General features: G+C 36.1%; 1 protein-coding gene across 2 annotated transcripts in view; it reads left to right on the forward strand.

Moving 5' to 3' along the window:
• LOC134205308 (broad-complex core protein) overlaps positions 1-23,700 on the forward strand; it is a 222,075-nt gene extending 198,375 nt beyond the window's left edge. Inside the window, exon 9 of one of the 2 annotated variants that reach the window (XM_062680454.1) lies at positions 22,424-23,700. In XM_062680454.1, coding sequence (XP_062536438.1) covers positions 22,424-22,848 — 425 coding nt within the window. In that variant the 3' untranslated portion in view covers positions 22,849-23,700. Of the gene's footprint in view, positions 1-436; positions 11,564-22,423 lie in introns of those variants that run through there. The other variant, XM_062680453.1, reaches the window with a different exon arrangement.
• The last annotated feature ends 1,434 nt before the right edge of the window (positions 23,701-25,134 follow it).

Here is a 25,134-nt window from a genome sequence, read left to right on the forward strand (position 1 = left end):
TTATAATCTCTTACCCTGCTTATACTTAATTCATCAAAACCGTAGGTGTTAATGTCATTCATGTTGTTTTCACTGACAGGAATAATTTGAAAAATGGAAAATATAATATAACATTTATCATTTGGTTTACAAACAAACAAAAATACTATTTTCGTTTCAAATTCGGAAAACATTACGCTTCTCAAAATCAAAAGTAACTAAAATATGCCTGAAATTAGAAGTAATTAAAACAAAAAAAAACAAAAACACAATTGCTCAAAAAACTAGTAAGTCACTATTGTCTCTCTTTTCTTTTCCCGGTGATGCTGCTTATCAATCCGATCAATCGCAATCACGCAATATGAATTGCACACTCTAATATTACGGTGGTCGGATGATGGTTGGGACACACACGCACACTCGCCTGATGATGATGTTGGGGTGGTGATGATTGCAGGTATGAACGCAGGACGACCGTCATCTCCATCGGATTTGAACCACTCGGGCGGTGGCGGAGGAAACCGTTTGACCCTACCGCTTCCGCTGACTGCTTGCCATCGATGTGATGTTTGCGGTAAATTACTAAGTACAAAACTCACCCTAAAACGGCACAAGGAGCAACAGCACCTGCAACCGCTGAACAATGCCGTCTGTAATCTATGCCACAAAGTTTTTCGCACACTCAATAGCCTAAACAACCACAAGAGCATATACCATCGCAGGCAGAAGCTGCTCCATCATCACCACCAGCACCATGCTCAGCATCCGTTTGCGTCGGTGGCGGCGGTTGCTGCGGCAGCTGGTGCTGCCAGTCCGTTACATCACCCATCGCAGCATGCTCTGCTTGGCGATGCAAGCGGCGCTGGGTGTGACATGAAGCATAGCATTGCAAAGTTAGAATTTCTCTAAGTGCTCTCCTCCCCCCATTAGAAGCTTTCAAATTTATGATTTGAAATATCCAACGGAGACTGCGCCTTAGTGTGGTGGCTCAAAAAACCACCCAACATGTGCGCGCTAGTCTTGGTCAATTAAAATCAAAACAATATAACAACTTGCTAAATAGTTTGACAAACAAAAAAAAACATAGAAAATGACGTTATAACACAAACACTTAAAAAAAAAGTTAGAAAAAATAATTGTGATTTTTTTCATAGACAGAAATACTCACGTTTAGTTGAAAAAGTAATCAACTGAAGGCAAGTGTTTGTCGAAATCGAATATAACACAGATAAATACTAAACGATAGTCTTTTCGCCTGTAACGAGTTATTTTGCAGATTGTTTTCGAAAGGCAAACGCAACTATTGTTGAATCATACTTTTGAAATTCATCATATTTATTTAGTTTTAATTTCATTGAAACTTTATTCAAAATATTTTTACGTCTGTCATTATGTCTACATAAACCATTTAAATATTTCTTCTATGGTTATAGGTGTTATACAACCGCAGAGAGTTCTTTATTTTAATATATTTTCTACAATAGTGCAAGAATGATTCGTTAGTTTAATATTTTTTGTTCACCGCACTGTCTGTGTAAATGTAATTGTTTTACTGATTTAGTGGTACGACAAAAAAACGAGCTTAGACAATATCGAAAAATTTAAGAGAAAAAAAACAAAGATTGTTTAAGAGAGAAAAAAACAAAAACTGCGGACGACTCATGAAGGTAGCTTTCGAATTGACACATACGGAACCTGTTTGTGGAGCCTCTGGATTGGCCACCAAATGGGTATTACCAGAAATACAAACGACTTAATTCAAAATTGCATACTTAACACAAATGTTGTGATTATTGCACGACAAACAAAGAGACTTAAAATCCCTTTGATGCAATTGTTATACGCTTGCTGCAGTCTTCTGAGATTAGTGGTAAAATGGAATAAAAAATCAACATTTCGGTCAATCGAGCTATGTGCAATAATCTATTTAAATCATTTGGCTGAACTACCACACTAGTTTCTCGATGTTTGTATTCTCTAAAGCGTTATTGCTTTAACTTTTTAAGAACCCTTGATTGTGCCTCATCTCCCAGAATGTTAGTGAAAAAACGACGCTCGTAACATGAGCAACAAATTGTTAAATTATTATTCTAGTTTTAATGCTCTGAAACGAAATCGGTTCAACCAACCAGCAATCCTTACAATCTTGTATATGCAAAAAAGTAAGCTAATGTAAGCAAAGTTAGTTTTTTTTTGCAATTTTGTACAGATTCTGTATGGTTCTTACAAAAGATTTTGAGACAATTTAGCATCCGCTTATTGGGTTTAGAGCCAATATTAACATAGAAAAGCCGTACTCTAGAAACACAAAGCAATTGTGTTGTACTATTAGAATAAGTTAAAATTTCCATCAACAAAATTTAGTTTTTGACTGCAAGTGAAAGCCACTTAGTAGTGTCATGAATTGAATTTTTGTTTGGAACTGCATCGTACAGTGATCGTTCGCAAATTGCTGCACGTCCAATAGACGAATTCACGGGTCAAAAACTCTATATAAAAACATTGTAGACATTGCCCTTATGTTCAATTAACTTGTATTTAAACACGGGTAAAACATGTAAACATTCCCCTTATATAGTGTCAAAGGATGTCATGATGCAATCGTTAATTCTGTTCACTAATGTGGACGTTTTGTCGTCAATGTTGTTTACTTTTTGCATTGAAGAAAGAAAGATTTTACACTCTAAAAGGTATCGATCCCGCGATACATATGACGTTTGGCAGCTTTTAATTGGGTCTCGCCGCAGTTAGCAAACCTTCAACTAAAGAAAACACAATTAACGAACGTTCACTGTAATTGTAAAAATTAGAACAGTAACTGTCAACTGTTGACCTTTCCCGTTAAACATTGTATCTCCTTTCATTGTCTTCTTCAGTTTATTTGATTTATTTAAGGTCCCCTTTCTTGGGGTACACGTGTGAACCGGTGAGAGGATTTGGCCTGATTTTGGGTAAAATTCAAGGAAATGTTAAGCTAAACATAAAAATAGAAACTTTTTGATTTTAAATGTTAGAAAATTTGACCATAATAAAGTGAGCGACTAACAAATTTTGACAGAAATGGCCAATTTATGGTGTAGGAAGCCATAGCCGTTTGCACGAATTTGGAACAAACCCTTTCTCGAATTCAACGTTTGATCAGTAGTAGATCAATTCTTTGGCATCGAAACTACTGCTTTATCTACATCATAATAAATCAATAATTTACATAGTATAGGCGAACAGATACTACGTTACTGTACATTTGAACCGTTTGTTTGAGAAACTGCATATGTAACATTCTTGGCAAAAATGAGATTTTTATAATTTTTGTTCGGAAATGTGCATATGTACACGCACTTTGAAGAGCAATTATGGAGTACAACTTGCAGTCTTCGAACTGGAAGTACCCTATGCTGTTGAGTTTTATCCAACGCTATTTATATGTATCGATGAAATGGGAAAATTCGGTACCAATTTGTTAAAAAACATTTTTTGTTGTTTTCTCTGAATTACGAAAAATGGAAATAAAAATCCGATCAATTATTTGAGTTTTTAAGGTTAGCTTTCTTAACACAATAATGTTTTTTACGCTTTAATATAGTTTTAGAATTTCAGAACCAGTTCAAGCCAATTCTTTAGACCGGCATTCACAGCAGCATTTTTTTTCATTTTTTCCAATTTTTAAAATAGTTAGATTAAAATCAAATTGTTCGGAGCATTAATTTTGAAAATGAATCTAATACATTCATCCCAGTAGGCCACTCTAGGTTCTTTGTTTATAACAGTAGTGTTTCAAAGGTTAACCCTTAACCTACCGTAACGAGTCTTTATGACTGCAAATGGCTCGTTCTTAGTCAATTATGAATTAACCAACAAGCGGTTTTATGAGTGAGCAAGGAGAATTATAATATGAAAAGATGGCGGGTGTTCAAACAATATTTTACTTTTACTAAAATGACGTCCAATATGTAAATTATAGAAATAGAATATAGCCGTCTAAAACAAAATTTAGAAAACGGCCTTTCGACACTTCCTACGATTTAAATTCCACAAGATATACTGATGGTGTAGGATAATGCTAAAATAAAACTGGTTATTCGGTGGCAACTGAATAGGTTCCGGAAATTGCTGGAATCTTCGGATGAGGATGCCAGAATTGAATAGTGGAGGAAATCATTCTTCCGTCACCTCAAATTCTTCAGAATTTTACCAGGAATAAGAAAAACTCATAGTTTGCTCTCGGAATGCAAAAGGTTAACCGGAGTGCGCCACGTTAAACATGAGTCGTCATCTTCTTTATTGGCTCTACATTCCAACTGGAACTTGGCCTGCTTTTCAACTGAATACTCTATTAGTATTTCCTCAGCGATTAATTGAAAGCTTTTCTATGCCCGTCATTGCATGAGTATGTATATTGTGTGGCAATTATAATGGATACACTATACCCAGGGTATCGAGAAAGTTTCCAACCCGAAAACATCCTAGACCGAACCGAAATTCGAGCTCGCCAATCTCCGGGATGGCAATCCTACATCTTTGCACGCAAGGCTACTAGAGACCCATAAGCAGTGCCGTAGCGTGTGGTTGACCAGGTTGGCCCCCACCAAGGGCACCAGGCCTTACGGGGGCGCCAAAATTAAGAATGCCGCTATGGTAAATTATCACAAATTCTTCAAAGTGATTCAGATTCAAGCGATCAGACGATTTTTTCGGGAACCAACGATTCCGTAATCAACTGTTTTACTATTATCCAGAGAGCCCTTTTCCGTTAATAACTGATGAAGGTATCAGAACGATGGCTCAGGGGGCACGTTTCCATGAATTTGGAAGATTTGTGCCATCGCCTTCACTGTCTTTCACATAATTTATTTGCCGGATTTGGAAGTAAAGAAAAAAGATAGAAGAGGAAATGCAAATGGCAAAGAGACGGAACAGGCATCTGAAAAAAAGCCCTGGAAGGGAAATTTTCAATACGCTAGTGGCAAAACACAGAGTAGTATAGGTACATGGAAGCGGTTTTTGAGATTGTGTGTGAACTTGAGAAAAAAAACTCATTTTACACAGAAAAACTATTTGAGGTCCGAAAACGATCGCATTTGATCCACCCGATACTATTAAACCAGAAACTTGTATGAGTTCAATAGTGAAAGGAAAAAGCGAAGATGCTGAATATTCGATGAGTATTGATAATATGAGCTTGATTTTTTCTCTTGATTCTATATTAACTGGTTAAGCTTTAAACGAGGATGAGCATTTGAAATGATCACTCATCTTACAGCATACGGAATACGAGAATCTGCATCAAGAGATTTCTATAATGATGGCAACTGATTTACTTCAAAGTTGAATTTTATTGGTCCTAGCAATTCCAACAGTGCCACTAAACTACCGACAGACTAAACACAATTCTAGCCATTAATCAACCCATTCCAGACTTGGTTAATACGACTAGGTCCAATCGTTATTACGAAAATCTTCTAATTCACTCCAGAGTTGATTTTTTTTTATCAGTATGGCGATTCTGAAGGACACCCAATCCAATCACCGACCAGTACATTTTATTTGCCTACCTAGATCCACTAGCGCGTAAATTCAAAAATTCATAAAAAATTCAATGGATTTCTACGAATTTTCTAATATTTCTATAATATTTCTACGAACTAGTAATCATTACTTCCTATCTCTATATTGGAACATATGATATAGCCTTCAAGAATCAGGTTTAAGGAACCGGAGACGAGCCAGCCTAGGGCTGAAAGTCTCCTTAATAAAGTCAAAAAAAAAGGTTTGACGAATTCATAAAAAAAAATTGATACGCCCCGCAAATAATTGATTTTAAATCACCCTGCTTTGATTGCGTTTTTTGTTTTGAATATCTGCAAGAAAATAAAGGGCGTCCTGTAAAGGTTTTGTCTATAAATTAGACATAAATACGTTTGGCATAAAAGCCATTGAGCTGTTCTTTGGGGAATTTTATGCCTAACGTATTTATGCTTCATGGCCCTACACCTAATGCAAGTATGCCCAACCAGGCCATACCCGGTTATCCGATAGCCATGTAGCTCCTGGAACCCCGGTATGATATGGAGGCATGAGGCCAAAATTTACCAAAAGGAGAGATCATCCATACGGCACCTCAAATTCTTCAGATTTTCATGAGTTTTAGAGCGATTCTCAAAGTTTCTGAAACTCCTGAACTATCCAGTAAGGCCAAAATTGAATTGTTATGCAAATTATTCGTCCGACACCTCGAGCACATTATAATTTCATCCGAAAACAACAGAGGTTCATCGTTTCCTATCGAAATACAAAAGGTTAGCCGGTGGTATCGAAAAAAAGTTCCGGATTGCCTGAAATCTCTAGTAGGAAAATCATTCGTCCAAAACATCGAACTGTTCAGCATTTCATAAGTAGCCGAGCAATTTCCATAGTTCATTGCAATGGAATTGGTAATAGTTACGGTAAACAGTGAAGGATTTTATTCGCATGCACAGGATTTCTTGAGAAAATTGAACTCCTGAACTACCGATAGAAAAGGACAAATTTAAATAGCATGGGAAATTATTCGTCCTTTACCTAAAATGTCGCGTAAAACTGTCAAAATATAGAAAAAATATTCCAGAACTGACACAAATGACAAATGCCACACTCGAAAATGTCAAAGAGTCATAGTGACACGTTGGTCCCGCCATCTTCTAGTACTATTCCCCTTGATCACACATCTGCCGTGATCGGAAAAATTGACGTTTTAACCATTTTCCAAAAATGGTGTCAACGAGTAGTACTCATCGCGCTCTTTAACAGAAAAATGGAAAACCAGTATGTTGTAATTTGGCGCATACGACACTTTTTCAGATTACGGCAGTCATGGAACCGATTGTTATTTGATTAAAAAATAATTGAGAATGCGATTCGTCCTGCAATAAGGGGGTTGGAATTATCATAACGCTCAGTTCAATGTTTCTCTATTTGAACGACGAATAAACAACGACATTCAAATATTTTTCAAATGTTTTGGTGCATTAAAGGGTAATTTTATTTCAACGGATGAATACACTTTGCAATATCGGCGCGTTTCTTAACAGCAGCAAAATTAGTTTTTTTATTTAAAAGTTTTATCAAACATAGATTCAATACTGCTGAGAACGCCAAAGTTTCATAATATATCAATCATATTTAGAAATCTGTCATATGATCATATGAGAAATCTGTCAACGTAACCGTATCCTATGTGGGGGGCTCTTGAGATTTTCGTTTAATCCAATAAGGCTCACAAACAACCATGCGTTCACCGTGCATTTCTCATGCATGGATCATTTTGGCTCATCCACAATGCGTTTTTTCAAACACCCGGGGTCAAAATGAAGAACAAAAAAAACTTCAGATAACACAAGTAATTACGAGAAATCTTCTTCAAATTTCTCATGAATCCTAAGTATTCGGGAACCAGGAATGGTGGCCACTTACCCACACAACATGGGCGTAATAAGAGAGAGACTGGCGCATGAATAGATCCTTGAGTGCAGGAATTATGAAAGTTTAGTTCAGTTTGAAGGCAACGATGCAAAAAGAGTATTTATTGAATTATGTAACAGTCCACGTTCGATCAAAATGATAAATCAATACCAAATTTTCGAAACGATTAATTTGCTTAGGTAAACAATAATTCAAACGTCAATATGACGAATCTGATAACAAATCCACGCAAATAAGCACCTTCCAGGTAGGTAGGTAGGTAGCAGAAGCCTTCATCTAGACATACTAATGCTTTAATGTTTCCGAGCATACGATGCTATTTTTGCAACCAAGGTGTGATTTTCGAATATTTCCTTGAAAGCAAAAACTATCAAAGCATAGATAAAAAAATGATGTAGCGATAATGCACAACAACAGGGTGAAAAGAAAAGTTAGCAACAAAATTGTCTCCTTTTTAGATGCTGACAAAAAAAAAACAGATTTTTGTCATTATTATCTCCAACAAAAACAAAGCTTTGTGTTTGGTTCTTTTTTGTTCCTTATTTTATATGCGCATCGATGACATATTGATTCCCTTATTGATGCTATTGGTTTGCGTGGGAGTGCTAACAGATTCGTCAAATCGAATCTTTGTTTACAAAAGCAGATAAGTCGTGTTGAACTTGGCTACTGTTAGAATTGGAAACAAACGGAAAAGCTCGTTTCCTACAGCTAATAATAATTTCTTTCCTATCACATTGCAATGATCTAATTAACGTATGCAAGCAAAGTTTTTGGAACAGACAAACTGCATACTTAAATTATTTTGCCTACCTCAGCAAAAAAGCCAAAAACACGGTGAATAGTGTGTGCAGCACTTTTTATATTTATATACACTGATGGGCATAAGTATTCGACATGTTTTAATAGTACTTCGAATACTTTTATCCATCAATGTATATAATAGGCACTCTACGATGGTCGATGTTAAACATTTCGACCTCTCTCTCTTTCTTTCAATTTAAATACGCATTATAGCGCAAATGTAATGGAGAATCCTATTAATAGATAGCAAGTAGGGGAATTGATCCCATTTCCATTTCGCTAAACATTCTCAAACCTTTGGTTTGCTGAACTAATTAAAAATTACAAAGATAAGAAACAAATCAATCTTTTCATTGCCTTGTTTGATTGAAGTCTATTGAAATAAGTCTCTGAAAGTCTCTCAAATAAAAATAAAAAATAAATCGCCGGACGAAGATTGATCGTAGCTTTGTGGCAAAGCATAAGTGAAATGCATAAGTTCACACATTTTATACAATTTTTATACCTTTGTCTATAGGTGAACACCTCATTGCAGTGTTGAAAAAAGTCATAAAAATGTCATGGGATTGCTATTGATTTTGAACTAATAACCTTTTTCTAAAGTTATTTACAATTCAATTTTTTTATATGAATTTTAAGGATCCTATCCTAGAACTTTGTCTAAGGAAAGGTTCAAAAATGACGTCACAGATGCTAGGGAGGAGGAGGTCTAAAATTTTGTGACAGTACATATACTAGATATACAAAAAGCGTGACAGAAGGGAAAGGTAGGTCTAGAAATCGCCTCTAACAGACCATTGTTCGAGATTCAACGTGTAAGACACAAGAGCGAAATTACCAAAATGTCACGGAATGTCATGACATTAATGTCATTTGTCTCTAATTCGGTTCTCACCCCCATTTGAAGCAATGACCTGTCAAACAATCCGAAAATTGCCTAGACGGGAATTGCACCGGGAATCGAACCCAGCCACCCTCAGCATGGTCTTGCTTTGTAGCCGCGCGTCTTATCGCACGGCTAAGGAGGGCCCCTTAAAATATTGGTCCAGAAAATTAAAAGTTGGTAGATGTAGCATTGTTAGAAAATTATAAAATCTAGAAACTCATGCACGATTTAAAGAAGCGTGAGGCAAAATGCTCCGCACCCATCGTCCAAAAAATAAGTAACTTGTGTAACGCAAAATGAGAGCTGTATGCTGTCTTGAGAATTTGCTCGCCAAGGGGTTAAAATTCTTCAATCATTCGTTTTTTCCTAACCACTGGTTGAGAGGCACTAAATATTTTAAAATAATATTTTTAGCAGTCAGTTTATGTGTTGTTGAATAAGAAAAAAATATTTCTTGAAAACAAATGAGGCACTACTAATTATGTTTTGAAACAATTAAAGCTAAACAAGAACTTAAAATTAGCGAAAATAAACAAAAGTTTATGAGTTGTTCGACGACTGACTAGGTTTAACAAAACAAAAACAAAAAATATTTAAGAAATATTAACCAATCAGAAACTGCAAAAGGGGCAAGAAAAGACACATTCAAAATTTTGTAGTTACCACATATAAAATAGTATTAGAAGAGAAATTTTTAATGTTGAACGAATCGGAACATCTTGCTCCTATGCTTTTACTCGCGGAGTGCAAACGAATGAAGAAAAAAAGAAACTTATATAGAAAGCGAATGAGATGCAAAAGATAAAAAAAATCTGTATAGACATACATTTATTACTAAACTACCGAATTGGAATTGGAATGTGATTGATTTCGAAATTAGTAATTATTATGAAAATCGAAATTCAAAATTGTTATCAAAGTGAATTATTTATGCAAAACATGTTTGTGATTGTCAAAAAAGACTGAAAATTAAAAATTATATTTTTTTATGTAAATTATCGGATTGGGCTAAAAATTATAAGGACAAGTAATTTAAAAGTAATCAAACAAAAGTCTGATTTTGATAATTCGATACCAAAATTACTATTAATGAAAATATATTTATAAAATCAAACGGAAAATCTGGCAATTTTTAGAAGACTTTAAAAATAAAAAAATATTCTATTTATTTTTATTTTATTTTTTTTTTTTGTTATTTATACGTTTATTTATTTTGTTTTCGAAACAGAATGAAAACTACCGGAAAAAATTAAAATCTCATTTCCTCTTCTTTGCAAATATAAAAATGTACACATGAATACAGTCCCTCCGCGTACGTTAGCTGTTTTAAACACAAATCCAGTAATCTATGAAAACAACAGAAAAGAATGCATTGTATATATGAAGACCCTTACTACACAATGTATCAAACAGAAGTACTAACAAAACAGAAACAAATACATACGACTGCAATTCGCTTAATTAACACACACCTACATATTGAAACTGAATCATTCAAAACTCCTAAGTTGATACTGAAAGGGTTTATGTTCAATCTCCAATATCAGACGCGTTAACTATTATCGATACAATTACGCCACAAACCACGAGCCGACAACTATATAGAATGAAAAGTTTATTCAGCACTATCCATTAGCTTCTTAATACAGTACACAAACACACATCTACTAATATAGCTACACTTGATTTGGTCTACGTCTACACAAAGAAAAACAAATAACAAACAAATATATTAAAGATTTTAACGATAACAATGATGTACTAAGGAACAAATACAAGAAGTTTATTTTTACAAGTATCACATTGAATAGCTCATTATAGAATAATTTTTTGTACGTTTCCATACTTATTTTATATCAATATAGTTAATTGTTCACTCATAAATGGAAAAATAGATCAGCTTGTGTCTATGTTATAATGCATTTGTATTGAATTCCATGTTGCAAATTTTGGCATTTCTATTTGTAGGCGACAGAGCAAACAAGATAAACAAAAAAACATTTTAGTTTCCGTACCATCAGAGCGAAGGTAAATGAGACCTTTGTTTCTTAAGCAGGATTAAGCATTAAATAGCATTTTTAGACAGTAGAGACAAGTATGATAAACGATCTGAATCTATTTTCCAGCATCTCGACAACAAAAATCTTTAACGCATCCAAGTATGCGCGCTAAGTGTATGGAATGAGGAAAATCTAAATGCAAAAAAAAACAAAAACAAATTGAAGGGATATTTATTTACATTGAATAAAAGCAACGGCAAACTAACCGTGAAAATTGATCCGCGAAACAATTAATGAAACAGAAACAATATATTTCTTCTTAAAAAAATTACCGTTAAATAAGCATTTAAAGAATATGTTTATTTCACTGAAAACATTCAGAATACTAACACATGATCAATATTTTTTACAAATATACGATAAAAAATAAACAAAACCTTCAACAAGTTTCCCTTCATTACCAATATGACAGCAATGAGTCTTGCGTACTCCTTATACCGCGAAGGTTCAGACGACGAGCGGAGCATCGACATTAGATTTGATGAGCTCTCCGCTACACGGATACAGTTGTAGTAGGCATGGACGGTTGTCAAGCTGGTTGGGCGCCAACATGAACACGAACGCGTTCCGTTTGAAAGAGGGCATCTCTCTTTCTCACTCCATTCTCTATGAACTATCTCTTGAAGCTGTCTCTGTCTTCTTCCTCTGTCTACGCTATCTGGAAGCGCAATCACAACCTATCTATCTATCCCTCACTGTAGCTTAACAAAACTTGAATTAAATTCTCAAATTATCAACAAAAACCATACCAAAACCAATCAAAATAAATACGGGTAGTTTTTTGGAATATTTTCTCGTATGTCTTGTTCCAGGCTGCTCCCCTAAGAAACTGTTTTCATGTCAGCTGTGCGGTAAAGTATTATGTTCAAAAGCATCGTTGAAACGACATATCGCTGATAAACATGCAGAAAGACAGGAAGAATACCGTTGCATCATTTGTGAGCGTGTCTATTGCTCTAGAAATTCGCTGATGACGCACATCTATACGTATCATAAGTCCCGTCCAGGGGAAATGGAAATGAAGGACATTAAGTTCTTCTAATGCCAGCAGCGGGCGCCCACTTGCCACTAGTTGCCGTATTGGATTACAATTTTAAGCAAACAATTATGCAAAATTTTGAATAATAGCAAGCAAAGCAAAAACACTGTAATACAATCACAATAAGAAGTAGACTACGCTCTAAATAGGTACATAGGTGGTGATATCGTCATTTTAACTACTTCATCGACTATCGGCCGTGCAGGGGGCGCTCATCGCAAGAACAAAGAAAACACTAGACTCTTTGCGTCCTGAAGAAGCACAAATGGTATTCCCATTCGCCAAGGTTAGAACGATATACTTTTAGCTACCAAAAACCATTTACACAAGATCTTTTTCTACACTTAATCTCCATATATCAAAACAGTTTCTCTTGCTAGAATTAAAAACGCTACCTTACTTGCATTGATTTTTCTTCCGATAAAATAGATAGATAAAAGTCGAACCAGTCGCATTTTATGGAACAAATACCAGAACGAATCAAAAATATTTGAACGCCATACGAATTGAAGCATTTATCCACAGTTCAGTTTCAATAATTCTTCCTTGCACCCGTATTTCTATCGGAGAAGATGAATTATTTGCCTTGATATCGACTACGTAGTTAATACTTTTGTAGTTCCTATCTACAGTAGATTCGAAGTTTCACTATTTGCCTTCTTAAGAACTCATTTTGCTGGATATCGTAGATAATGGTTTAAACAAACCAACACCATTGACTGGAAGATAGATACTTCCGCTAAATGGTAATGGTAGTAGAATATCTAAACATAGGAAATGGGAATTAGAAGACTTGGCATACCATTGGTCCTTGAGCCTTAAATATAATTTATGCGAGATTTTATCCAACTTGATATAAGTTTTTTTTGGCATTTTTTCTATTAGAAATAACTTCTCAAGCCGAACAAATGGAACTAAGAACATACATTGGAAAGAATTTCTGAAGTTTTTGTCTTATCTTCATCTCATAGCTTTAATATATATCCTAACAAAAATAAAGAAATGAGATAAAAATAAGCTAACAAAAATCAATCAGAACTTTAAATTGACGGCCCACCATCCGACATTGTCCCATTACTGTAGCCAATTTCTAACTCGGGTAAAAAATAACAATAAAAAGAAAAGTAGATTCCAACTCCATTAGGGAATTTCCAATAAGCACATGTCCATTATTTTTAGAACATGTTTCATTTCGGTTGAAGAAATGAGTGTTTTGACATATTTTTATCGACATATTTCTAACATTTGTATTACTGGTTTTGACAAGTTATTGCTTACCACAAATGCCTTTCATAGCTTATAATCTTTGGATCACTTACCTCATAAGGTAAAAAAGAAATAACCAAAGTTCATTAGCGCGAAAACTAGGGACATTACATAAATTTAGGCATGAATGATTCTTTGATTGCATACATTCCTACGTAAATTCACGTTGATTATGACGTGGCACATAGAATTATATCAACGGTTTCTTCTATCTGTGTACACATGAAAACATAAAATATCCACTACTTTTCAAAACAACCTTAAAATAATCATACAAATAATATTTTAATATATTTAATAAACGTTTGTTAAAATATGACAGAAGATTAGCGTTGCGGTTTGGAAATCCTCCACTGAATTTCACATTAGATAATCTTAGCGTACCATGAGACCAAATTCCAAACCTAAATCAATCAGTAAACAGTTTTACAATATAATATTCCGAATTGACTTGGTATGATCATCACTCTACTAGCTACAGCTTTTGGGGCCTCTCCGCAGGGTAATATTTTAGGGATGCAAGAAAATACTTATAAAAAAACTGAACATAACCCAAACTGAGAATTATAAGAATCGCCTGTAGTATTTTTGTAACATTAGCTCTAATCAGTGTTTTGTGTACATTTTTGTGTTATGTGTTCTGTGTTCATTTCGCATGCTTTCGATGTACTTTGCATAACCTTGTACTCAGTGTTACATCAAAATGAATCTCCACTCTCACTTCATGAAACATGACGTTCAACTATTGGAAAAAAAAATATTCCCACCAACCCTAAGAGTTGTGTCGGGATCTCATCCCTTTTGACTGGTAGGTATGATAGTTCCGCTGATCATTTCGCCCGTACTCGAAGAGATTCACGCAGCCGTTCGGCTCTAATTATATCTATCTGTTTTACCGAAGAGAAAACAATCATCTACGCCACTTTTGCTATACTCTTTTTGCTCATATACTTCCATCCCTAAAAATTAGAATAAACGGTGTTGCTAAGCAGACGAAAACGAAAAAAAAAAATTTATGAAAGACTATCATCAAATGCAAGTTTTTGCTGTTTATCACTATACAACCCGTAGAGTAGCATTTGCTGTTATTTTGTAATAGGGATGCATGCCGGAAACCAATTCAACGAAGCGAAACCCGAAAGACTGATCATACACCACGTAGACTCATTGTCAAGCACCTTTCATGCGTTCCTCCTTAAAGTGCAGTCAAAGTGGTCTATGGACGGTTATAAAAACGCAACCAGGTGTCTGCCTCGTAGACTCAGTAGATTTTGTGTTCCAAAACGCAATTTTATTCATCGAAAATCAAACCAATATTAACTACGGATTGTTTGCCTGCGATCGGAATACAATTTGCGTCTAGGAATTTCGAATTCCCGTCTCTGTAAAAAAGAAATTCTGTAATAGGTGGAAAATTCCTAATTGGTCATCGGAATATCCTATCTTCCCACAATTTCGTATATCAATACATAGTAAGGTCATCTTTAGTATATCAATAGTAAGGTCGACTTGTGTAATATCAAATCTATTGTCTAATGCTAGGTGTTTATTATTCAGTCCAGTAAAAGGACAATCTGTACCCAGACTCCTGGGAAGGCAACACAGATAGTGTAGGGTTCCATACAATTCTAAAACACATGACAATCTAGATGATGTCCGTACAACAAGAAATTTTAGATTACCTCTTTTTGGCTAGATCATGCGTCAACCCTTTATCGCCAATTTGAACTGCAATGTTATCTACTAAACACTTTAAATAAAGTCGGGGAAATTGATTTCAGAACAAACAACATCATCATGGCGAAACTTCTCCATCAGAAATTATGGCTAAACTTGCCAGCAATCCATCCCAGCTCTGTTCGATCAAAGCGTCTGAAGTATGATTTCCTACCAGAATGCGCCTCCGAATTTTTCCCTTTGATAGAATTTTCGGCAGTAACCAGTAGGCGCAAGTATACGAGGTCATCAAGCAATTCAGTTGTACATCAGATGGAGACTATCGAGAGTACTTCCACAACAGAATTTAAACACAAGTGCAAGCCGCAACGACCTCTCGTCCCAGTCGCTAACCCACATAAGAACCCTAGCAGCACATATGTTCCGCATGAGCCACTGCAACTTATATGTGACCAGATTCAGTCCCAATCAAGTTGCTGCAACCACTTTTGTCTAACTGGTGCTGCTCGGGAAGGGCTACACCTAATCAATAGCGACTACCACACAGGAGCCACATTCGCCCGCAACTCACCCCCGACGTCTACCGTTGCCGGGACAAGCTTAGTGTCCACAATGTCACTTTAGTCTTAACTGCAGCAGTTCCTGTTGTTCAAAGCGCCACCAACGCTGCACTTCCGATATGATCTGTTGAGCAAGTTTTCTAGCTGAAGAAGACTATTTTTGTTTGAATAAGCGATCTAGTTTCCAATGTTTCTTGGGTGGTATCTCGCTCAATATCGAATCATGGACATACGAATATCACATGTTCCGCCGATTTTACCACTGCACACTCCGCGCAGTCTGGGGACTGTACAAAACCGACCCTGTGCACTGTGCAGTAACTTCTTGAAACTATCATGTCCTGACAAGTTTACCAACTATGTTTTATGATTCACATTCGAAATCAGTCTATAAGTCCAGCGACCCTTGACTGCGTAGTTCCATGTGCGCTGCCAATTGTGGAGATTCACTCTCTCAAAACGTCGAGAGTGTCATCTGCGTCTTCCAGCATTACGTCGTCTGCATACCCGTGATATTCCAAACTACCAGTCAGAGTCCTAAAACCGATCCCTGTGGAATACCCGCTGAGAACACAATCAATTATTGACTAGTGTGTTATACAACAAAATCAAATTCTGAGAGTAACTCTTCAGATCCTGCACACATAGTCGGGGAGTTTCAATGAGAGTATGCTATCACATGCGAACTGGCACTGTTACAAGCATTTTTTACATCGAGCGTAATCAATACACAGTACCTGAAATCACGTCTATTTAACCGATGTACTATTTTTGCCACTTCGGCAACAGCTAGTACGGCATCGATCGTAGACCGACCCTTCCGGAAACCGAACGGGTTGTTGGCTAAGCCTTCAATACTTTTGGTATACCTTTCCAACAACTTACCAGTCGTGTCGTTGGAAAGATACTATCATCCAGACAACGTTGGAGGCAACTCCATAAATTCCGGGGATCAGCCAATATCGCGTGTTTTGGGACAAGGTTTGTAATTCCATCGGAGCCTGATACTTGGTCCAGCTTGAGATTCCTACCAGTTCAGCATTAGTCACTAGTGGTATGACATCAGTGAATTCATAGGGCGTATTCGGCCAGGTCGCCCTCTCGTGCCTTGAGAAAAGAATATTTATTATTTACTATATTGGCTAGCATTTCGTGGGACCTTTCAAGGGGTGTGCATTCGATCCTAGCCATCACAATCACAACCCTCTAGGCATTATTCGCTGCCCTGGATGGATTATTGATAGTCTAAACTTTATCAAATTTCTTGATTATCGCAAGACATATAACCCTTGCGAACCCTCCATCTTGGATCCTTCGTCCATCCTGTACTATAGAACGTCTTTACAGTCGCACAACTATTCAAACAAGTCACACAAGCAGGGATTGCAGAAATCGCTCTCAACAGATAACGAACGACGATAGAAAAGAGGCAAAAATCTCTTCGAATCATAACAAGCTATGAAAACAAAACTATCGCACTTGTATACAAGTTGGAAAAAACTGATTCGAATATGCGGCTCCCATCGAGGGGGTTTGATAAAACGCTTTGTTCTCGCTCATTTTATGTTGGGGACCATATTTTTTTGCACAGCTGTGTAAAACAAATTGATATGCAAAACCGTTGCCCCCCGCAATTGGGGCTTATTAAAAGAAATTTATCATGGGTTGTAGCCCCCCGAATCAGTTCATTATCGTAACAGCTACTGAAAAATATCTCTCACGGTATGCTACCTATCGAGAGTGTATACAGACATGATAAGTGAGAGATTTTCTCATTCTCCTTTGGATTCAAACCCTGCACTCAAGTATTCAAATCACTTAAGACAAGCCCGAGGCTATTGGTTTATGTTCACCTTACATACTGACCAACCCACCTTCAGCTTGGCCTTATTCAACATCTCCTTGAAATCAGCCAAAAGTACTTGGAATGAGGCAGCCTGTGCTGCCGCGTAACTCTTCCTCAACCATCTCTCAGTGTGACCACCAGATCTTCAGTAATTTCGTCCAGGCCTTGGCACTAAACTACTGTTTGTGCATAGAGCTCTCACCTGCACCCCATCACCCAGAACCTCTTCGGCCAACTTTTTGTACGCGGATTTTTTCGCACAGCATCCAGCTTCAAGACGAGGATCATCTCGCCCTTCTGAGTTCTAAGGATGCGGGACTTGACGATAATATCCTCGCACCTATCTCTACTGCCACGGCCTTTAGAAGACACGCCCTCTACGAGGGTTTCTTAACAGCCGCCTATTTCACTTCCTCGGTGTGACTCTTGCGGCTTACTCCTCTCTTTTCACTTTTTTTTTTTGGAGTCACGTCGTCCTTCCAGAGCAGGCCTTCCCCGAGCGAACTTCAGCAATCCTCCTCGATAAAAGCATTGGTTTTCGCCGTTTCTTAGGGTTGATAACCTGATCGACCTTCTCTCGGCGAATCTCAGTAGCCTATTTACTGGTTTGGTAATAGCTTCCTTCCGATCGACCACCATCCCGACTTCAGTGACGGCCATGCGTCATTCTACCAATCAAAATTTGCTGTCATGATGTCAATTATTTGATTACACCAGTTGATCACGTTTTGTATGGATTAACGGTTAACACAGCAGAAATGAGAGCATATTTTTACACTGTGGAATCAAACTGAAAACAAATTTTGCTGTCAATGAAATCAACATGATTACTAAATTTGATATCATAAGATTTTTAATTTGATATCAAAATGAGTATCCAATTAGATTATTTTTATGAGAATTCATAACAACAACAGCATATTTTGTTTGCAGATTGCTTTTAATTTTCGTAAAACACACTTTAGACAATCGACAGCATAATTTGATGTAAAGCTGCTATCATTATGATAACTAAGGAATGCATATTGAAAACATGTTGCGATATCAATTTGTATTAACTAACAATTGACATCAAATTTTGTTTTCAATATAATCTCAACCGCAGAGCTTAATATCAATTTGCTCTCATTTTGTTAAGCGACTTTGCTCGGGCTGATTCTCTGCAGTAAGGATACGATTTCTGCCTACTTGCAGGCGATTTTTTTACGATTTTATGATTTTAGGATTTTAGGATCTTAGGATCTTAGGATTTTAGGATTTTGAGATATTAGGATTTAAGGATTTTAGGATTTTAGGATTTTAGGATTTTAGGATTTTAGGATTTTAGGATTTTAGGATTGTAGGATTTTAGGGGCCCTCCTTAGCCGTGTAGTAAGACGCGCGGCTACAAAGCAAGACCATGCTGAGGGTGGCTGGATTCGATTCCCGATGCCGGTCTAGGCAATTTTCGGATTGGAAATTGTCTCGACTTCCCTGGGCATAAAAGTATCATCGCGTTAGCCTCATGATATACGAATGCAAAAATGGTAACCTGGCTTAGAAACCTCATAGCTAATAACTGTGAAAGTGCTTAATGAACACTAAACTGGTGAGGCGGCTCTGTCCCAGTGTGGGGACGTAATGCCAATAAGAAGAAGAAAAGGAAGGATTTTAGAATTTTAGGATTTTAGGATTTTAGGATTTTAGGATTTTAGGATTTTAGGATTTTAGGATTTTAGGATTTTAGGATTTTAGTATTTTAGAATTTTAGGATTTTAGGATTTTAGGATTTTAGGATTTTAGGATTTTAGGATTTTAGGATTTTAGGATTTTGAGATTTTAGGATTTTAGGATTCTAGGATTTTAGGATTTTAGGATTTTAGGATTTTAGGATTTTAGGATTTCAGGATTTTAGGATTTTAGGATTATAGGATTTTAGGATTTTAGGATTTTGTGATTTTAGGATTTTAGGATTCTAGAATTTCGGGATTTTAGGATTTTAGGATTTTAGAAATTTAGAATTTTAAGATATTGGGTATTTAGGGTTTTAGGATTGAAGGATTTTAGGATTTTAGGAATTTAGGATTTCAGGATTTTAGGATCTTAGGATTTTAGGATTGTAGGATTTTAGGCTTCTACGTTTTTGGATTTTAGAATTTTAGGATTTTAGGATTTTAGGATTTTAGGATTTTAGGATTTTAGGATTTTAGGATTTTGGGATTTTAGGATTTTAGGATTTTAGGATTTTAGGATTTTAGGATTTTAGGATTTTAGGATTTTAGGATTTTAGGATTTTAGGATTTTAGGATTTTAGGATTTTAGGATTTTAGGATTTTAGGATTTTAGGATTTTAGGATTTTAGGATTTTAGGATTTTAGGATTTCAGGATTTTAGGATTTTAGGATTTTAGGATTTTAGGATTTTAGTATTTCAGGATTTCAGGATTTTAGGATTTTAGGATTGTAGGATTTTAGGATTGTAGGATTTTAGGGTTCTACGTTTTTGGATTTTAGGATTTTAGAATTTTAGAATTTTAGGATTTTAGGATTTTAGGATTTTAGGATTTTAGGATTTTAGGATTTTAGGATTTTAGGATTTTAGGATTTTAGGATTTTGGGATTTTAGGATTTTAGGATTTTAGGATTTTAGGATTTTAGGATTTTAGGATTTTAGGATTTTAGGATTTTAGGATTTTAGGATTTTAGGATTTTGGGATTTTGGGATTTTGGGATTTTGGGATTTTGGGATTTTAGGATTTTAGGATTTTGGGATTTTGGGATTTTGGGATTTAAGGATTTTAGGATTTTAGGATTTTAGGATTTTAGGATTTTAGGATTTTGTGATTTTAAGATTTTAAGATTTTTAGGATCTTAGGATTTGAGGATTTTTGGATTTTAGAATTTTAGAATTTTAGGATTTTTGGATTTTAGGATTTTAGGGTTTTTGGGTTTTTGGGTTTTAGGATTTAAGGATTTTAGGATTTTAATATTGTAGGATTTTAGGATTTTAGGATTTTAGGATTTTTGGATTTTAAGATTTTTGGATTTTAGGATTTTAGTATTTTAGGATTCTAGGATTTTAGGATATTAGGACATCAGGATTTTAGGATTGTAGGATTTTCGGATTATCGGATTTTAGGATTTCAAAATTTTAGGATTTTAGTATTTTAGGATTTTAGGATATTAGGACATCAGGATTTTAGGATTGTAGGATTTTCGGATTATCGGATTTTAGGATTTCAGGATTTTGGGATTTTGGGATTTAAAGTTTTAAGGATTTTAGAATTTTAGGGGTTTTCGGATTTTAGGATTTAAAGATTTTAGGATTTTTGAATTTCAGGATTTTAGGATTTTAGGATTTTAGGATTTTAGGATTTTAGGATTTTAGGATTTTAGGATTTTAGGATTTTAGGATTTTAGGATTTTAGGATTTTAGGATTTTAGGATTTTAGGATTTTAGGATTTTAGGATTTTAGGATTTTAGGATTTTAGGATTTTAAGATTTTAGGATTTTAGGATTTTAGGATTTTAGGATTTTAGGATTTTAGGATTTTAGGATTTTAGGATTTTAGGATTTTAGGATTTTAGGATTTTAGGATTTTAGGATTTTAGGATTTTAGGATTTTAGGATTTTAGGATTTTAGGATTTTAGGATTTTAGGATTTTAGGATTTTAGGATTTTAGGATTTTAGGATTTTAGGATTTTAAAATTTTAGGTTTTTATGATATTAGGATATTAGGATTTTAGGATTGTAGGATTGTAGGATTTTCGGATCTTCGGATTTTCGGATTTTAGGATTTTAGGATTTTGGGATTTTAGGATTTAAAGATTTAAGGATTTTAGGATTTTAGGGTTTTTGGATTTTCGGATTTTAGGATTTTAGGATTTTAGGATTTTAGGATTTTAGGATTTTAGGATTTTAGGATTTTAGGATTTTGAGTTTTTATGATTTTAGGATTTTGAGGTTTTAGGATATTAGGATTTCAGGATTTTAGGATTTTGAGATTTTAGTTGGGATTTTGGGAATTTGGGATTTTATGGTTTTGAGGTTCCGGTATTTTAGATTTTTGGCTCTCTTTGACAATTATTTATTATTCAATTCTCGTGTCCTAAAAAGACTTTCAAAAATGCTGACAGCCTAGTATCGTACGTCATCTTTCCTAGTTTTGACCATCTGTTCAATATTCTCGGAAGACCATTCTTATCACAGCAATTCAATAATGCTGAAACTTTATTCGAATCTAATATATTTTTTTATCTTTTAATGGTTTATATTCAGGTCTCTGGTTTGTTGGCCGAGGTAGCTATAAATAATTGTAAAGGTATTACATTGTTATATAAGTAACCAATCAAGAATTTAAGAATCAATAATTATTTCTATCACAAAATATCAAAAAGCAATGCAAAATCTACTGAGTCTGATGCAATACCTAGCGGGAAGCCGCTTATCGTTCTTCGCAAGATCTATTTCACACGTGTGCAGCATGACCGTGGAGAAATCTAAACCTCCTATAGCTGAAAACCCCAATTTGGTTTGCTGTGCAGCTTTTTATTGTAGTAAGAACATATCTCGATGGATGTTGCTTTTTGTATTCATTTCGTTGCATTTATAATTGTAGGGTGATCACAGCATGTAAGTTGTTTATTCTTTTTATTATCGTTAATCTTGTTTCATTTCTCGTTCACACCGATTATTTTAGTTATGTTCATTTCCTTTTAATACAATTTAATAATTCTACTTTCTTATTTCCTTTACCTTTTCAAAAACAGTATCCTAGAGCAACTTTTCAAACTTCTATATAAATACTAACCCATTGTTTCCTACCGGGATTCCTAAAATTTGATATTATACTTATCTCCTTCCCCCAGCAGGACAACAAAATGCTGTCACGGCAGCGTCCTCATCTCAGCTAACACCGCTGCGCATGCCACCACCGACCAGTGGTGGCATCAATGAGCCACAAGAATGTCCCTACTGTCGAAGAACCTTCTCCTGCTACTACTCACTCAAGCGACACTTTCAAGACAAACACGAACAATCCGACACGCTGTACGTATGTGAATTCTGCCACCGCCGGTACCGGACGAAGAACTCGCTGACGACGCACAAGAGCCTCCAGCATCGCGGCTCCAGTGGCATGCTGAAGCGACTGCTGAAGACTTCGGCGATCAAGAACGTGCTCGGCGGGGCAGGCACCAACAACAACTCAGGTATTCATGGTGCCAGCCATCCGCGGCCCCATCTGTTCGACTTCGCCGCAGAGCTGGGCCAACCTCCGCCAGGTATACAGTAAAATTATCTCCTTTTCTCCCAGCCCGGGAGAAAAGAAGATCAGGAAGCAACATACGCAGCTAAGTCATCCATTTTTAGTGTATACAATATTCAATAAGTATAGTTGGCAGTTGTACACTGTCTAAGGAGATGTCAAATCACACACACGCGATCGGCGATCGCTAACTACCAGCATATCTATTATTTCCTTCTTCGTTTTCGACAGCTTATTTCTTATTCTTTCAAACGAAAGAAAACAACAGGAGCATATCTTAAGTAATCCATGGAGTGTGAAATGGCGAATGTGCAATATTATAAATTGATCAAATCAAAAATCACATTTTAAGTTGTAACAAAATTCAGTCCTTAGGATATGTTTTTATTTTCTCTTACTCTCTGTCTGTTATTATGACCTAAACGTCAGATATCCAAACACTAGCAACGTATGTGGCTGCAAAAAAAGAAATTGGTTTGAAATTGGTATTTTCTCTGCGACTTATTGTATGCAACGGTTGAAAGATATGAACATAGTAGGCACAAGAGCAATTTTCAAAAGCCTGAATTTCTGGAAAACTAATGTTGACGGATTTATTACATTTAATCGGAGGGCGATGTGCCTTGTGTAGGACCTAGAAATCCTCTTCCTTCCATACTGTCACTAGCTTCACGTTGTCAATCACGCTGCCTAAAGAGCCCCGCACATTTTTCATGGAATAACTGTCAAATGCAACGCAAACGTATCCTATGTGTGGGGTTCTTAAGAATGACTTTGCAGTAGCAATGCAGTAATTGTTCGTCTTTTTGTACAAGTTGGGCATAATTTATTAGACATGTTTACCAACTATTCCATCATAGATGGCTCACCCTCCTCTTGAAAACTTCAAGTTGACCATTTTTTGATCAAATCACAATACGTAGTTTCTCTTCATACGCCAACAAACTCTATTCGTTCAAAATATCTTACGGAGAGCAAAGCAAGCTCGATTATTTTACGCGTCTCCGAATGGTATCTTCGCGGGTGTCGCGCGATTCATTGACTCTCGAGAGCATTCATGAAACCACAGACAAACATTCATAACTCTATGAACATTTTGCGTAAACAATCATCATTCAAAAATCACTAACGCCATCTTTTGTTCACACTGTGTTTGGCCAAATGCGAAACAGATGGCGGTAGGGATCAAGCGTCAAATAAAAAAAAATCGAATGCCGCCGTTGGTCGATTGGTCTCCTAAGTATTCGAATGTCCCGTTAAATAGGTGAACAATGAAAAATCTTTGAGTGTTATGTCTGTTTGTCTATGCCTAAAACCATAATGTTTGAGTACTAACATCTTCAAGAAGTGTCCAGTTCACGACGATCATGTGAGTGGCAACAGTTCAGTGTATTCCCTTTATTGTAGATGAGACATGAACATCTTCTAACCACTCTTTCCATAGAACCTCCCTTCCTATTACACATACAATGCTGTAGCCCGTACCTCCCCACCGTATTTCAATATCTCTCCTGGTAACTTGGTCAAACACCGGAGCTTTATTTATTTTCAGCTGACTGATCCTCTTCCGAACCTAATGCCCTTGGTGCTAGTTCAAACGTTTCGAGTTATAATCGGGCATTTGTGCCGTCAAAAACGCAAGGTGAGGGCTTAGCTGCCGTAATCTGAAAAAGTGACGTATACGCCATTTAAAAAAAAAATGATGTTAACGAGTACTACTCATTGAAGTCTTTAACAGAAAAATGGAAAACATGTACCGTCGTGCGGGGCTTCTTTTGACTCGGGGGCTACTTAGGATTTTTGATTTTCTAAAAAAATAAACGAAAAAATACCAAATTTGAAACAGAAAGTATACAGTAGTATACAACTGTCAGCAAGACACTCGAATGGCGATAATGGCAATTTGATAGTAGTTTACGTCATAATTCTTGTTTCAAAATGTCCAAATTAGCCCCTGAATTGTCAAAAAGCCCCACACGACGGTAGGTTGTAATTTGGCGCATTTTTTAGATTACGGTAGTTAGAATGGTCATCATGGCAGCTATTTAAGGCTTATGTCGCGACTGTCCTTAAACTTAGACAAATGTGTAAATAAAAACGAATGTGCGGAGATATACTCTAGATGAGATACCTTGTCCGTTACTAAGGGCCAATTTCTTCACCTCCGCTTAACTCTTAAGCGATGCTTGCCCATACGTTTAAACCTGGTTTATCGCCTAAGCGGAGGTGAAGAAAGTGGCCCTAAGGAAAAGGAATAAAGTACTTACTCAACGCGAGGCCTCCATTTCAGCGACGCCCCATAAGTAACACGGA

This window comes from Armigeres subalbatus, chromosome 1, assembly GCF_024139115.2.
Source record: "Armigeres subalbatus isolate Guangzhou_Male chromosome 1, GZ_Asu_2, whole genome shotgun sequence".
In the NCBI taxonomy this organism is placed as follows: Eukaryota; Metazoa; Arthropoda; class Insecta; order Diptera; family Culicidae; genus Armigeres; species Armigeres subalbatus.